Source organism: Octodon degus, unplaced genomic scaffold, assembly GCF_000260255.1.
Source record: "Octodon degus isolate 3935 unplaced genomic scaffold, OctDeg1.0 scaffold00032, whole genome shotgun sequence".
Lineage (NCBI taxonomy): Eukaryota > Metazoa > Chordata > Mammalia > Rodentia > Octodontidae > Octodon > Octodon degus.
In genome coordinates, this window is record NW_004524608.1 from 11,836,090 (window position 1) to 11,852,424 (window position 16,335).

The 16,335-nt window shown below is 36.6% G+C and overlaps 1 protein-coding gene and 1 pseudogene across 1 annotated transcript in view; both read right to left on the bottom strand.

Annotated features, from left to right (window-relative positions):
• Tank (TRAF family member associated NFKB activator) overlaps nt 1–16,335 on the bottom strand; it is an 85,077-nt gene that overhangs the window by 31,121 nt on the left and 37,621 nt on the right. Inside the window, exon 3 of the mRNA XM_023713792.1 lies at nt 767–878. Coding sequence (XP_023569560.1) covers nt 767–878 — 112 coding nt within the window. The remainder of the gene's footprint in view (nt 1–766; nt 879–16,335) is intronic.
• On the bottom strand, nt 7,478–8,604 carry LOC101577538 (annotated as a pseudogene).

Genomic DNA, 16,335 nt, shown 5'->3' on the forward strand with positions numbered 1-16,335 from the left:
TGAAATCCCCTCAGGATTTATGCTGAGATCCTGTACCTCAGATTGTAGAATCTTTGTCAGTGTCAGCCATGTGGATGAGTCACAGCCATTGCTTGTTCAATGTGCTCTCTGTGAAAGCCTGAGAGAATGTTTTCTTTCCATGTGACTCTCTTTAGGTGAATATATTTTTGTTGGTGAGTCAACGTCTATTATCACTTTTCTTGGCTGTATAGTTATTCATGTGATTTACTGCCACTAAACTGTTGGACATTTTTTCCTTTTTTTGACTGCTGACTTACTTAAAAAAATTTTTTTAATCACTGATTTACTGTAAGGGACATTACAAAGGGAGAAATGCATAGGCAAGGTACATGGGAGGGGGTACTTCCACCACCTATGGGGAAGCACTGCTTTCCAGAACCTCCCCAGGTTTAGTTATCAGAAAAATCAGACATTTACTTTAATTTTTCATTATTAGAAATCATACATATTCTGCATGTGTGTCTTTGGGTAACTGGATAAAGTCTTAGGATTTTAATTTTGGTTCTAAAAATATAGACATAAGCAAAGTACTTTCAAGGAGGTTTTATCAACTTAAAGAGTTCTGTCATGAGGTATATACAAGAATCCATTTTTTCATATTCTGCAAGTATGCATTTAAATAAAGTGTTTAGCTCTATCATATCTTAACTATTGAAAAACAGTGAAAAAATAAAGTAGTAAATCTCAATTTCCACCTTTTTTCTAAGAGGTTCAAAAAATACATAAAAAATAAACATGAACATACCTCGACTGGAATTCATAAGCAGTAACTGTGATTTTAGCTTGTCAATAATAGTTTGTTGAAGTGACAGCTGTTCCTGTTGCTCACGTATTCTCTGCTCATAGTTCTCAGTCTGCTGACATGAAATCCAGTTAGCCTGATATATACTGACAGAGATGAATACATATTTACTGTCCATTGAGGCGGATAAAGTTGCCCGCTACTGTCATTTTCAGGGTTTTGGAAAATTTATTAGGTACAAACTAGATCCAGATGTGGATATTTAATTGTTACAAACAACTGTGACTTAAAACACGTAAAGTACTGTAAGCTTAAAAAAAATGATCTTCAAGAAATTTTAGTTAAGAAGAGGTTGACATGGGGCCTAGTCTTTCAATTAGGATAAAAATTATAATGTAGAGTTTCAGTTTTAAAAAAAGCACGAAATAAAACATGTTATATTAAGTTCTTTAAAAATACACGCTAACTTAAAGAAAAATTCATGTCATTCACATAAACCATATTTACCCATATGAAAGGTAAACTTTTATAATTAAGACACTTCAAAACTGAGTAACTGACAGAACTGATAAAGACCCCTGTGTATGTTTCCTGAGCATGTGGCCTGAAGGGAGTCCTTCACATCCTGATAGTCCCCACAGAACACTGCCAAGCACATCAAGTACATGCTTACTGAAATATAAATATAGGAAATAAATAATTCACATAAATTCTATTGTTATGAACAGAGAATCAGTCCTGTGTCTGTCTGGACCACATGTTCAATGACTGATTCTCAGAAGTGATCCTTCGATAGTAAAGTGTACTTGAAGACCAGGCTTCCTAGGACCTGACCTCTCAATGTCACATCAGTTGTTATCTGCACTGCTATAAAGAGTGGTAAGGTAACTGAAAGAAGGATCCAAATATCTATAGCAAATTCTTAATAGTTTAAAATTACCTGGGCCACACAGCCACAAGAGTTAAAGAATTAGTAAACTTATTGTAATCTTACTGCTGCTATGCAGTTGGAACATTCTCCAAAGAACTCAAAGTTCTTCATAAACATCATTTACCAATTTTCACCATATTTTTAGTAGGCACATATAGTCAACTGCCCAGAGATTAAATAATCAGCATAAAAAACTTGCCAGGTTAAAGGTAAGCTCAGAATAAATGTCTAAGTTATGCAAGTCTCAACCCATTCTTCATCTACTATGAGCTTTTTCCACATTAATGACAAAATTAAATGACCATACACTTTCTTATGGAATCAACTTAGAAAGCTTCTGCCCATTAATTTTTATCTTTTAGTATCTGTCTTAAAAACAGACATTAGAAAATCTGCATACAACGTATCATAATGAGTGAGCAATATGGAATATATGTCAGCTAGGAAAATTAATAGATTAAAGGCTATTTCAAGTTGAAGTCTTGAACTATTCTTAAAACTGCCTGATAACATAGCTCAAATTGTATAATAATTTTAAAAAATTGATACTCTGAAAGTACATCAGGGAATGACAACAGCAATAATCCATATTTTCCTACCATTAATTTTTATATACTGTACTTACATTACAGCGATTATTCTAGTCTGTCAACATGTCTGATTTTCCTCTAGATTTGAACTTTTCAGGGGAAGAGACTATTTTTTCCTGTTATCTCCAAAGTATTAATGATACATCAGAGAAACAGATACTCCTTCACAAGTGACATGAAAGGGAAAGGGAGAAATAACTACTTTTAAAAAAATTATTTATTTGATACAGGGTCTTGCTATGCAGTTTAGATGCATAGTGATCCTCCTGTCTCAGCCTTTCCAGTGCTGGGATTACAGGTATGCACCACCACACTTAGTTTCACGGCTGGCACTGCATGTCTGGGGTTCTGGGGTCAGCACGGTATGTGGTACCGGCAATTGAACTTGGAACATTGTGTTTGCCAGACAGGCACTTAGACTGCCAAGCTATGTTCCCAGCCCCAACTTTGCTTTTATTTCTATAAGGAAAATAAGAAAAATAGAAAAGTCAGTAGTTAAGGAAAGATATTGAGTTGGGAAAAATTAAATGGAAAAAATAGACAAAGTCTGAAGGGCTTTTTGGGGGACATTATTAGAGAAAAAGTAGTAATTTGAGAAGAAAACAGATTCCAAAACATGTATAAAGACTTTGATCATGGGCTGTAAAAGTGCAATAGAAGGCACTGTATTAAACTAGAGAACAACCAGTAGAATTTAGTTTATTTGTGATGCTTAGATATTACGTGAAACAAGTTCTTGGAGATGATTTTGTTCAATGAACAAATCTAAATAAATACATGATCAGAAAAATCCTTTAAAATGTCAGATAATTGTTGCTTGGTCATAGTATTTTTTTTAAAACACAATTACAAAGCAAGTACATTCCAGTACTATCAAAGACCCCATAAAATGGAAAAATAACTAACAACCACATTGAAAATGTACAACAGCAATGTCTTGTCAACACTTCTGTACAGAGCACAGACATGACAGCTAAAACAGACAGAAGAGAAGATGCTTTTGACAGCCAGTGTGTGTGAATGATTCTTTGAGTCAGATGGCAGCAACAAGTTACCAACTAGGAGATCTGCATGACAACTAACCATCCATCTGTATCAAACACCATCTGGCCAAGATGACTCTGGCTTCTGTGTATTTGACATTCCTTCTAATTTCAAAGACTAGCAAAACAAGTGGTCTACCAGCATCTAGAGAGGTAAACAGGTACTTAGGTGTACTTGTGTCACAGTTATTTTATATTCCTTCTTAGGGTTCAGAAGCAAAATTTAAAATAAGGGTGATCAAATGAAAAAATCTCAAATTTATTAAAAATGATTTTCCATACATGGTATAGAGTATCATAAATAAAAAAAAGTTTATCTTAACTATCACTTTACCAAGGCAAAATTTCCATCTTTCCTCTTCAAAAACCAAAGCTCCATATTTCCTATAATTTTTGACAAATAATTATTTGGGATTTCACAGTTCTGTAAGTATTAAAATAGAGTTCTATGAATTAAATTTTCTTCGATTTCTGCTGATATTGAACATTCTCATTTTTACTATTTTTCTAGGTGCATATTTCCAACAGAAGGGAAAAAAAAAGATAAGTGTTCCTAAGTCATCTATAATCCTCTAAATAAGTCAAACATTATTTTGTCTTATCCTCATGAACCAATTTCAATATTCTGAAAATATCATGGCTCTTCTCCAATGATTTCTTAAGGAATCTAATAAATGTTGAATGGATTAAAAATAGTCTTAATCAAAAAAACCTTTCAAAGTGCTCCAAGACTAATAAAGAGAATGAAAGCTTTACTGAAGGGACTGCTTGGCTACAAATGCTCTCAATAGGGAGCTCCACAGTTCATAAAGTAAGATAAATATTAATTATCCCAATACACAGCACTTTAAATAGAAAGTAATTAATTTAGAGACAATCTAATTAAAGTCCATTTCAAACTGCTAAGCTAAGCAACCTTAAAGGTTTTTTTTTTTTTTTAAGCGTGAGCTCATATACCTTGGCTTACACTGCTCTTTCTTCTACTGTTATAAGCTTTACACATCTCTCACACACTTCCAGATAAACCAAGATTTATCTAGCCAATCTGCAAATTGATGGTACCAGGTTACCAACTTGATTATCTACTACTCAATGACAGTAATAGTACCAATGTCTAAGCGTGCCAAGTGAAAGTTATGACAAACTATTTTAGTTTACATTTGTTTTCATCCTAATTTGCTTCTCTGAGTTGTTAGCTTTTTCTCTTTAAAATGAAAATAATATTTACCTGAAGGGTTAAGAGTTGGCCTATATAAAATACACTGTTAACATATTAAGCTCTTGGCAAATGTTAGTTCCTTTACTAATAACCAAAGAATCTACATAATATCTAAAGCTTGGGAGCAGGTCCATCTAGAGTCCTCAATAGGGCGATGCTCAGCAGAGTCTTGGGGTTTAGACCACTCCAGATAGCTTCTACAAGGGCACTGTGTAGCAGGCTTAAGAAGACAGGGCTACCACTGACATGATACACTGGCAAAGCCACCAGCCCCTACTGGTAACGCAACATCCCTGTATGTTGGAAGCATATAACTTGTTCATTTTCATAGGCTCTCAGATGGACAGGAACTTACTGCAGGAGTCTCATCCATTATCTAACTTATATATTTAGCCAACACTCTAAATTTAATTTTTAAAATTCATTTCAATGAGAAGAAAAGATAAAATAGCAATGAAACAGTTTCAAAACAGGTTATGAGGATAGTTACAATTAATACATTGCATATTGTTGTCTTCACAGTAGTTATTTAGAGGATAAGTTTACATTTTTAAAGCTGATGCTGGCAGGAATGACTTTTGCGATGGAATGAATATATAGCACATGGTCTGAAATATTTTATGAGAATGGTATGGTTTGAATGTGTTACCTCTGAAATTCATGTTGACTTAATCCCTGTTATAGTGGTGTTCTAAGATGGGGCCTTTATTTTTGGCTGGGTCAGCCCACCCTGGGGGTGGGGCTAGCATGGCATGTGGTACTGGGGATGGAACCATGGTCCCTGCATTTTGCCTAAGCTTGCCCAAGCTGGCACTTTAGACAGCTAAGCTATCTCACCAGCCCACGGTGGGATCTTTTAGATACAAGACTAGGGCATGAATCTTCAGAAACTGACAAATTTTGTCCTTTTGTCATTTCTGCCATGTGGGAACACAGGGATCCTCTCATAGAGGCCATCTTGAAAAAGGAAATTGTGCCTCACCAAACTAAATTTGTTGGTGTACTAATCTTAGAATTCCCAGTCTTCACAATGGTGAGAAACACATATCTCCTATTTAAAAATTATCTAAGGGCTGGTGACATAGCTCAGTGGACTGCCTGCTTAGGCAAGCACCGGGACCAGGTTCGATACCCAGCACATGTCACGCCACCCCAGGCATGCTGAGCCGGCTAGAGACTGTGTATGCTGGCACACGCCTGTAATCCCAGTGCTGGGGAAGCTGAAAACAGGAGGATCACTACAAGTCTGCACAGGGAGACCCTTACCAAACACAAAAAAATTACCCTACATTAAGGTATTTTGTCATAGTGGCACAAACAGACATAGATGTTTCAACAAAAGCTCTGGTTATTACTGAATTATCACCAGACTTACCACAGCACTCTTACGCTCTAAACCAGTTTCAGGTTTCATTCTAGTTTGTTGCAACCCAGAAATTACAGACTATTTTTTGAGAAATCACTGTGGTATCTCCATTAAATTAAAAAAATACTGTCAAGCAAGAATCAGTGAAAATAAAACCTTTTATTATTCAAAGTGTATAAAGAGATTATTATGGGCTAAAATAAAGAAAAATGATTTAAAGTTTACAAAAAATTATACAGTTGTTGCAAAAATGCAAAAAAACTAAGCAATTACCCCATTTCCAAAAAGCAAAGTATGGTTACACAAGTAGGTACAGATAGATATAAAATAAAAAGTGGTAGTTTTTCCCTTGTTTTGTCTTCTATTTCTCCGCAGAAGTAGCTACTGTTGACATTTTGGTATGTATCCTTCAAAAGTTCTGAGCATATGTGTTTATGTGTATCCATAAAGAATGAGAGAATGAGAAGTATGAAGAATGAGAAATGTTCATACCCTAGCTTTTCAACTCAGTAACACATTTATCATTATGTGATCATTTCACTGAATTCTTTTTTATTTTTATTTTATTTAATTTTTTGGCAGAACCAGGGATTGAACTCAGGCCCTTGCACTTGCCAGGGAAGCGCTTATTCCACTGAGCCATCTCCCTGGCCCCTTCACTGGATTCTTGATAGGTACTCAAACAAGAAAGACTAATTTTCTTTAACTCATTTAACTTTTTTTTTTTTTTGTATAAAAAGATTTATGGAAATTTATCAATGACAAACAGACATAAAACTCAAAGTTTGGCTTTTCTAAGGGGCAGGAGAAAAACCGGTGCAGATGGTCTTTTATACAGATGCAACACGGGTTGGGAAGTAACACTTCACTTCTAAAGCGACCCGGAAGAGGAACACAAATATAAACCTGTACATTCACTAGGAATTTGCAGTCATTTCGGATCTTCACTAGGTAAGAAAATATAATTCTGCTTTAGTATTTTCGTGCTCGGTTGTATGAAAAAAAACCCCAGTCGACATGCAGCGACCTCTCTCCAGCGCTTAGGTCCATAAAAATGTTCTAAGCCCGGGAGTACACATGGAAGAATTCTCCTGTAGTTTTTTTGTAAAACAAAGCGCCTAATATTTTACAGAACAAGATAGGACAGTTTTTGTTTTGTTTTTTTTTTAAGAGGTTGAAGTCTGAGGGTTTCTTTTAATTATCACTGGCAAACCCTTTTTACTTGTAACTCATAAGCCTGCCGTTTTCAGCTTCCAGGAGTAACGTCAGAATCCTCTTTGTAGAGCAAAGCCCGCCACCATCCAAAGGGAAAAGGATGAGAGACCGGAAATGTCCCCAAACCAGTGCTAAAACACGCATTTAGGTTGCTATTTACAAACCAGGGCGCTGGATGCCTCTAGTAGGCTGGGAAATGCAGAAATCTCATGAACCAACGCAAGAGTTAAAGGGGCTGGCGCTCAGCCCCTCCTGGGCTTGGCGTGACCAGGCTATGGCCAGTCCTGGCCTTCTGGCCACCGCCAGGGGCACGGAACATACCAGGTAATACAAGAGACCTGCAAGCCATCCTCTTCGAGAGACAAATGCTCACTCGGTGTGTATTCAGCTATTTTGCATTTACAGGGACAAAAGGAAAAAAAAATCTGACACAAAGGAAAAGGAGGGGGGAAAATAAGAGTGGCAGTAAAAATAGTATTTTATTCCACCCCCTCTCCCCTCCCTCCCTCTGCAACCCCCAGTACACTTTTCCCCTCTCGTTCCCACAGCAAGGTTACAATCAGAAAAAAATAAGTTTCAGGGGGCAGGATTTGGAGGTGGGGAGGGATACAGGTAAAAACAGTCAAATCACAATACAAATTTTTTTTTCAAAATAGGTGATTCCACTTAATCATCATTCTCTCCCTCATCTTCAGGTTCTCGTTTTCGCTTCTGACCCTGTTCTTCCTCACCAGCCTCTTCTTCATCTTCCTCATCATCAACTTCCCCATCGTTGTAACCTTCTTCATCCTCCTCTTCCTCTCCACTCACGTCCTCTTCCCCTTCCTCCTCATCTTCATCCTCCTCGTCTTCCACTACCTGAGCATCCTCGTCGTATTCCTCCTCATCCTCATCCTCCTCGTCATCATCCAGGTCCTCCACATAGCCCTCGGCGTCCGAGTCAGGGGCCTCCTCGTCGTCTCGGTCGTAGCCGTCGAGGTACGTGAGCTGCGGGAGGAGCTTGAACACATTTTCACGGTAGTCGTTCAGGTTGGTCACCTTGCAGTTGAAAAGGTCTAAGCTCCTGAGGTTTTCTAACTTCTTCAGGGGCTCTATTGTGCTGAGGTCTTTAATTTTGTTGCTGCTTAAATTGAGATGCGTAAGATTCAGATACTTTTCTGCCAATAATTCTAGTCCCCCTGAGATTCTGTTACCGCTTAGTTCAAGCTTCTTGAGTTTGTTTAACTTTGATAAGTTCGCGACTGAGGTGAAGCCAACATTGATTGTACTTAAGAATTCCAGTTCTTCGAACTTATTTGTGAGGCCTTCGATTTTGCTATCGTTCAACCGGCAGTTGTCCAGGAGGAGTTCTTTCACATCAGAGGGCGTCCTGTTCCGCAGCTCTAAATGAATCCGTTTGTCCATTTCCATCTCTCGCACTCTCTCTCTGCAGAGGCTCCCGCACCGGCGGAATTCAATCAATAAACCCCAAACCCACGGCCGCGCGTTTTAGGACTTTGAAGGCTCAACTAGCTCCGCTCGGTTCTCCAGCCCCTTATTTAACTTTTAAACCAATCTTTTTATTTTATTTTTCTATAATTTTATTGAGAAACAAATAGCAGTGAGACAGTTTCAAACCAAATTGGTAGGACAGTTTCAATAATTAACACACTGCATACATTCTTCCTAGTGGTTAACTGCTGTACAAGATCAGACATATCCCATTTACAAACACCATTAGAATAAATCCCTCTATTCATTAAGAGAATGTAACTATATATCTATCCTAACCATTTTGAATACACAGATACAAAATGGACATTCATCTGTAACCCCCCCTTTTTTGGTTAAGTTCCGTTATTTGAATATTATAGGTGTGTTAACTCAGCAAAATATCCTAAAAGAGTCCAGTAGTCTATAATAGTATTGGGTCTCTAAACCAACCTTTTAAAGAAAGTATCTTCCATAGTTTACAGATAAGAAAAAGGAGGCTCAAAGACATACAAATACCTTGCCAAACTTTCCCAGCAGATAGCACAGCTAGCGTTTGAATTAAGACTTGCCTGACCACAAAGCCTCACTTGCTATGGCATATCATGTGAATCCTTTAGCTCTCTCAAGGCCCTCTTTTTGCTATGTACTCTCTTTCTGGGAAAACTCATTCACACCAATAGCTATCTATATGACAGTGACTCTAATTCCTCCTGGTTGAGATCTTTCCCTCTGATTTCTAGCTCTGTGACCAATTGCTATTGAAACATGTTAAATCTTGTTCTTAGTACATGGCACCACTATCCAGAAACCTGTATTACTCTTTGAAATCTACTTGTATATACAGCCATCCATTATCAAGTATCAGTATTAATCTTGAAACATACCTCAAATACACTTGAATTTTTAAATCTTCAATATACTCAAGGCCAGTGTAACCTAGTGAACTACTGCAATAACCTAACTGTTCTTCCTAAATCTGTTCAATTTCTATACTGCAGTCATTGTGTTCTTGGTAAAAATCCAAGTTTAATCATAAGACACTGTGCTTTCCTCTTATCCTTCCCCGCTTGCTGAAACTGCACACAATCCAAGAAACCTCAAATGACTTATTATGCTTAAAGAACCAAATGTCTTTAATATGGCCTCTGTCTCAGTTACTTTTCTCTTGTTGCTAGGACAAAATACCAGACTCCCAAAATTAAAGGGAAGGTTTATTTAGCTCACAAGTGGTGGAAGTTTCAGTCCATACTTTGCTGGTTCCAAGGCAAAGTGGTACATGGCAAAAGGAAGCAGCTCATGTGGCAGAAAACAGCAAAGAGCAAAGGAAGAAGCACAGGCTGTGGCAGCCAGCAAGCCTTGCTTACTTCCTTATAATGTATGCAGATTACCCACCCCAAGGAGGCTGTAGCACTCACACCCAAAATCCCAGCTCTGGATCATGAATTAATCACCAACTGAAGAAGCAACCCCAATGACTGCATGAGGCCTTGGTCAGGGACACTGAGACACAAACCTTAACAACCTCTAAGTTCTTACACAGTCTTGCCCCTCCTCCTCCTTGAATTAGTTTCCTTGTACTTTTAATTCTCTTAGATCAGAATGTCTTTACAGTGTAGGTTCTTGTATGTGGAAAATTCCCAAACCCTGCTCTTTCAAAAAGCAATTAATAAAGATGAACCAACTCCATAGTTAGGTTAAATTCTCATTAAACACTGTAATAGCAATTTTACTTGACATTTATAAGTTTGAAACCACATTTGTAAGATTCATTGTTGCTTTGTTAACATGCTGTCATTCAAAGAAGCTGATTGTATGTCTGTTGCTTAATGCTGTAGATCCAAAACTTAGTGCATTTCTTGATATACAATAAATGCTCAATGCACTTAAACATAAATGTCATAATGTAAAATATTTTATTAACAAATCTCCTTGGATATACATATTGTGAACCTGTTTAAAAGTTTGAAAAAATTTTTCTGGAAATAAGAACCTAAGGTGAAAAATACAAATATTTTAAATTTTAATAGATACAAAGTAGCTCTATGACTAAATACTGATAATGTGCTATAAAGAAATAAAGCTTAAATTGAAAACTATCTGAAGTACCTTTATTCTAGTATCAGTACCTTCAATAGAGAAAAACCACCATAACAGGTAAAAAAAAACAACTAGAATGAATTTTTTTTAACCTTTTCAATACTTTACCCAGGACAGATATATTGTTGGGGAGCAAAGGAACAAAAAAGAAAGTTCACATTGTATAATCAGAAAATACAAAGCTCTGTATAATGAGGTCATTCATATCTTCCTGGAAAGTGAAGACATATATAAAAAAATAGTACTCAAAGGTATTTGTGCCCTCATGTAATCCTTAAAAGCATGTTTTAAAATCTTTTAGAGGTAACATAAATTCTTGAGAATTTAGGTCAGACAGGTCAATAATAGCTCTTGAACAATGCAGCCCTACAATGAAATTATTGTAAAAAATAATTTATTGTAAATAATAATTTATTCTATTTTATTGTAAAAAAATCATAGAGGATCTATGATTTTTTAAAAAAAGAACACAGCTAAATTTAGGGTGTTTTTTTAAAACATTTTTTTAATTTTAATTTTAATTTTGGCAGAACCAGGGATTGAACTCAGGCCCTTGTGCTTGCCATGGAAGCACTTATTCCACTAAGCCATCTCCCTGGCCCCAAAATTTAGGGTGTTGAGAGGCTTTTACCTCAGCGTCATTGGGTAGTCAATAGGGTTTTCTCTAGCAATTTTATAGTTTATGTATTTTTAAAGGTGACATGGATTTTTTTATTTTTATTTTTGGCTGGCTCAGGCTGCCTTAAAGGTGGGTTTGGTAAGGCATGGGGAGCTGGGGATTGATCCCTGGTCTCCTGAGCCTGACTGGGTTTGCCCCAGCAGATGTTTAAACAACTGAGCTAACCCGAAAGCCCCCTATAGTTTTAGATAACATGCATCCTTTTGTTTCTGATAAAACAAACAAAAAAACAAACAAAAGCAACTTATAGCATTATACCTGAATTATTTCAGAAGGTTGATTTCTTTCTACAAAGAGCGACAAGTTTTCTCCTTTAATTAAGAACTAGGTATTGGGCTGGGAAGATAACTCAGGAGAATAAGCCCTTGCCTGGCAAGTGCAAGATCCTGAGTTCAATTCCCCGTACTGCAAAAAAAAAAAAAACAAAAAAAAACAACAAAACCCTAGGTATGAGGAGACAAATTTTAATTCATATATTTCTTCATAACAAAGATATTTTCTGATTACATAATACAAAAGATCTTGACACAAGAAGAGGTCAGAAGTTTTCTATAACTTGATCATTTTAAAATATTTCAGAAAAAAAAATGGGGCTGGTGAGATGGCTCAGTGGTCTAAAGCACCTACTTAGAACAAGCTTAGCAAAGCACAGGGACTGTGGTTCTATCCCCCAGCACCACATGCCAGCCAGCCCCACCCCCTGGTGGGCTGAGCTGGCCACACACACACACACACACACACACACACAAATAAATAAATAATTAAAAAAAATAAAATAAAATATTTCAGGTGCGGGGCCGGGGAGATGGCTCAGTAGAATAAGCACTTGGCTGGCAAGCACAAGGGCCTGAGTTCAATCCCCGGTTCTGCAAAAAGCAAAACAAAACAAAATAAAAAGTGGATAAAATGAGCTGAGGGTGTAGCTCAGCGATAGACCACTTACCAAAAATATTTCAGGTGCTATTATTTTATTACTAATTCTTCCCTGGGAAAGATGGTTAAGAAAGCAAAAGAAATTAAATCTTTGTTAAATATACCTGGTTTCTTCCATAGAATTGGCAGAAATCAATGACAAGCGACTTGGTATGAATATCAAAATTTATTAAGTAATTCCACATTGTGGGATCGTGTGACATGTGAAACTCTCCAGGCAATATCAGTCTAATCAGTCAAAGATATGGCAAAGATAACTGACTATTTCTAATATCCATTCTGACTATTTTCTTTTAGCAGTATGGTTTCAACTGGATCACTTGCTAGAAGATATTACTGAGTGTGCCTATGCGACTCAGTATGGGCTAACAGGATGTGAACAGAAGTAATTTGTACAAGTACTGCACAGTATCATTAAAAGAAAGTAGTCAGTTCTTCACTTCCCTCTCTTCTCACTGGCAGGGGGATAGTAAGAAGTGAAATAGCCACCACAGTTCCAGGTTTATAGATGGCAGAGCTACCTTATTAGCTTGGGTCTACTTGCTTTTAGACTTAGAGAAGTTAACTTTTATACTAATTAACACTGTATTTCTTTCTTTTCTTTTCTCTAATAGCAACCCATAGCAGTTTATCCTATGCCATAATTAATTCAGGGGGGGATCAAGCCAACTTTATCATTCTATATCATAATCTTATTCTATAAATTTATTAAATTTTCTGTGCCATGGACTGCTATGATTTTAATATTCCTTAACTTTGGAAAAGATAGAAGATCTCTTAGTGCGGGTACATATAAATGTTCACACATGGCAAGAAAAGTAAGCAACTCAACATGGTCACATGTGTCTGCAAAGGCTGAGGGAGAACTGCTCTAGCCCAGCATTTTGAGACCAGCACGGGCAACATAGGGAAATCAGATCTTTTTTTGTTGTTGTTGGAACTGGGTATTGAACTCAGGTCCTTGCGCTTGCCAGGGAAGTGCTTATTCCACTGAGCCATCTCCCAGGCCCGGGAAATCAGATCTTAAAACAAAAAAGAAAACAGACTAAGCAGTGTTACTTTTTTCGTGTGGGGTGGAGGGTAGGGGGAGACCAAAATCTGGGCTTCACACACACTAGGCACATGCTCAACCAACGAGCTACACCCCCAGTTCTTGATTCCATTTCTGAAAAGTAATCATTCACATACTCTGAAAAGATTTATCTCTAACTGCTGAAAATGTTTAACACATTCATGATGGAACTATAATTTGTATGTGTGGCTGCCAGGTGCTTGAACCACCAGTGATATACACATGATTGTCCTATCAAGTGGCATTTTATTAATTTTATTAGTAAAAAGACTGATAAAAGTGATAAGATTCATTTGTAGCACCTGCAGTTCAACCTGGTGGGAATATGTTAGTATCAAGGAGTGAGAAAATTCTCCCTTTATTTTCTGAACATCTTGGTTTACTTTGTTTGAGTAAGCACAAAATGCTTTTGAAATTAAAGTCAATATTTAAATAATAATGTATCCAATTTGTTTACATCTTTTATCAATTTAGAGTATCTGGATGCTTTTGCCTGACAGAATGCACTTAAGTGGATATAGCTTATTAAGTTCTCCAAGAATTGCTTCTGAGTTAAAAGTGCAGTGAACTAGGAGAAACACTAAGAATAAAACAGATGTGGAATACAGACAGCTAATGGCAGAAGGCTGGTGAGTCTGTATATACTGTTGCATAATGGATGAATTAACAGCAATATAACATGGGTAGTAAAAGGATGGAGGTTAAATCAACTCTTAAAATTGATTTTAAAAAATTATGGCATGATATATAATCTAGCACCTTAAGCAATTTTGAGTATACAGTTCCACAGCACAAGTACATTCACATTGGTGTGGCACTATTACCTCCACCTATCTCCCAAATGTTTCCATGTTCCCTACCTGAAATTCTGTGCCTATTAAACACTAACTCCTTATTCCTCTGTCTTCTCAGTCCCTAGCAACTATCTTTTGACTGTTTTTATGAATACAACTATTCTTGGTACCTGACAGTAGAATTATGCAACATTTTATCCCTTTGTGACTGGCTCACACCAATTAGCATAAATACCTTCAGTGTTTCCTGTTGTGGCATGTGTAAGAATTTCCTTCCTTTCTAAGACAGAACAAGTCTGCCACCTATTCAGTTATGTTTTTTTCTAAGATTTTATTCTTTTGGATGCTATTAGTGTAAATTTTATTTTCCTTACCAGGCTGCTAATTGCTTATGTATAGAAGTTTTATATGTTGACTTTGTATCCTCTAACTGAATTTATTCTAACAGTACTGTGTGAGTGTGTGTATACAAGGATTTCCTACAGGTAAGATCATGTCATCAAAACAAGTCACTTTACTTCCTGCTATATAATTTCAATGTATTTTATTTTTTTCTTTTTTTTGCTTATCTGTGCTGGCCAGGACTTCCTTACTATGCTGAATAGAAGCAGTGAAAATATATATCCTTGCCTTATTATTTTGTCTAAAAGACAAAAAGCTTTTAGTCTTTTATCCAAGTCTTTTATCAAGAGTTTTTCATTGACGCCTGTTATTATGTTGAGTAGTTTCCTTCTATTCCCAGTTTGTTTAGTGGGTTTTTTTTTAATCATAGAAGGGCATTTGTCTTAATTACTCTTCTGTTTGCTGAAACAAAATGCCCAACACCCAAAGTTAAAGGAGAAAAGATTTATTTATAGTTTGCAGAGATTTCAGTCCAAGGTCAGCTGGCTCTGAGGCAGGATGACGCAGCATTGAAGAGGAAAAAATCTTACCTGGTTAATGCATTTAATTTTTTTCACTTAATCTTTTTAATATGCTATGAGTTTGGTTCAGTAGTATTTTGCTGAGGATTGTTACATATAAATATTATTTAGTCCACTTTGGGCTGTTATAACAAAGAACGGAATTTATTTCCTCATAGACTGGAAGCTGAGAAACTCAAGATTAAAATGTTAACATCTGGCACATCATCAGATAACAAAGAGTATAAAAGGGGGTCACACTCACTCTTCCATAAGAGGATTAATCATCTGTTTAGACTCTTAAAAGTTCAATTCCCAGCAGCAAAACAACCACTTTTTAAATGTTTCATGTCTTAATATTGTTATAATGGCACTTAAATTTCAACATTAGCTTTGGAAAGGACACATACTAAACTACAGCAAATATTCTTCAGCTTTGTTAGAGATTTATATATCTGTGTTTTCTAATCTTGGAAGTTTTCAGTCATTATTTCTTCAAATAATCTGAGAGGCTCCCCGCTTCTCCTGAGACTCCTAAAATGTATATATTGATGCACTAATGAAGTCCCTTAAGTTTTGTAGGTGCTGTTCACTTTTCTTCATTGTTTTTTTCTTCTTCTCACACTCCATAATTTCAAATGACTGGCCTTCAAGTTAACTGATTCTTTTGTTTTCTGAGTCTGCCATCGAATGCCTCTAGTAATATTTCCACTTCAGTTATTGTATTTTTCAGTTCGATCATTTCCTTTAAAATAATTTTTATCTCATTGATGTTTTCATTCTATTATTGGTTTTCTTTAATTAGCCAATCATGTATTCCTTTAGATTTCTGAGCATACTTAATGCAGTTAAAGTCTTTGCTAAATTTGATATATGTTGTTTCTCAGGTACTATTTCTAGAAATTTATTCTGGTTCTTTTAAGGATCCACATATCTCTATTTCTTTGTACTTCTTGTGATCTAATGAAAACTGGGAATTCTGTAAAATATCCAACTCGCCTAGATTCTGTGGAAGATCTTTATTAGCTAGTATGCCCTTGAGATCATCTCAGGAAGAAGACTTAATGACTACTCGGATCCTCTCTGGCATGGTCAGTCAGCACCCAGAGCCTTCTGAGGGGATAAATTAGCTATAGAACACCACTGTAAGATCATTTTACAGGGCTGGAGAGATGGCTCAGTGGTCTAAAGCACCTACTTAGAACAAGCTTGGCAAGGCATCAGGGACCGCGGTTCAATCCCCCAGCACCACATGCCA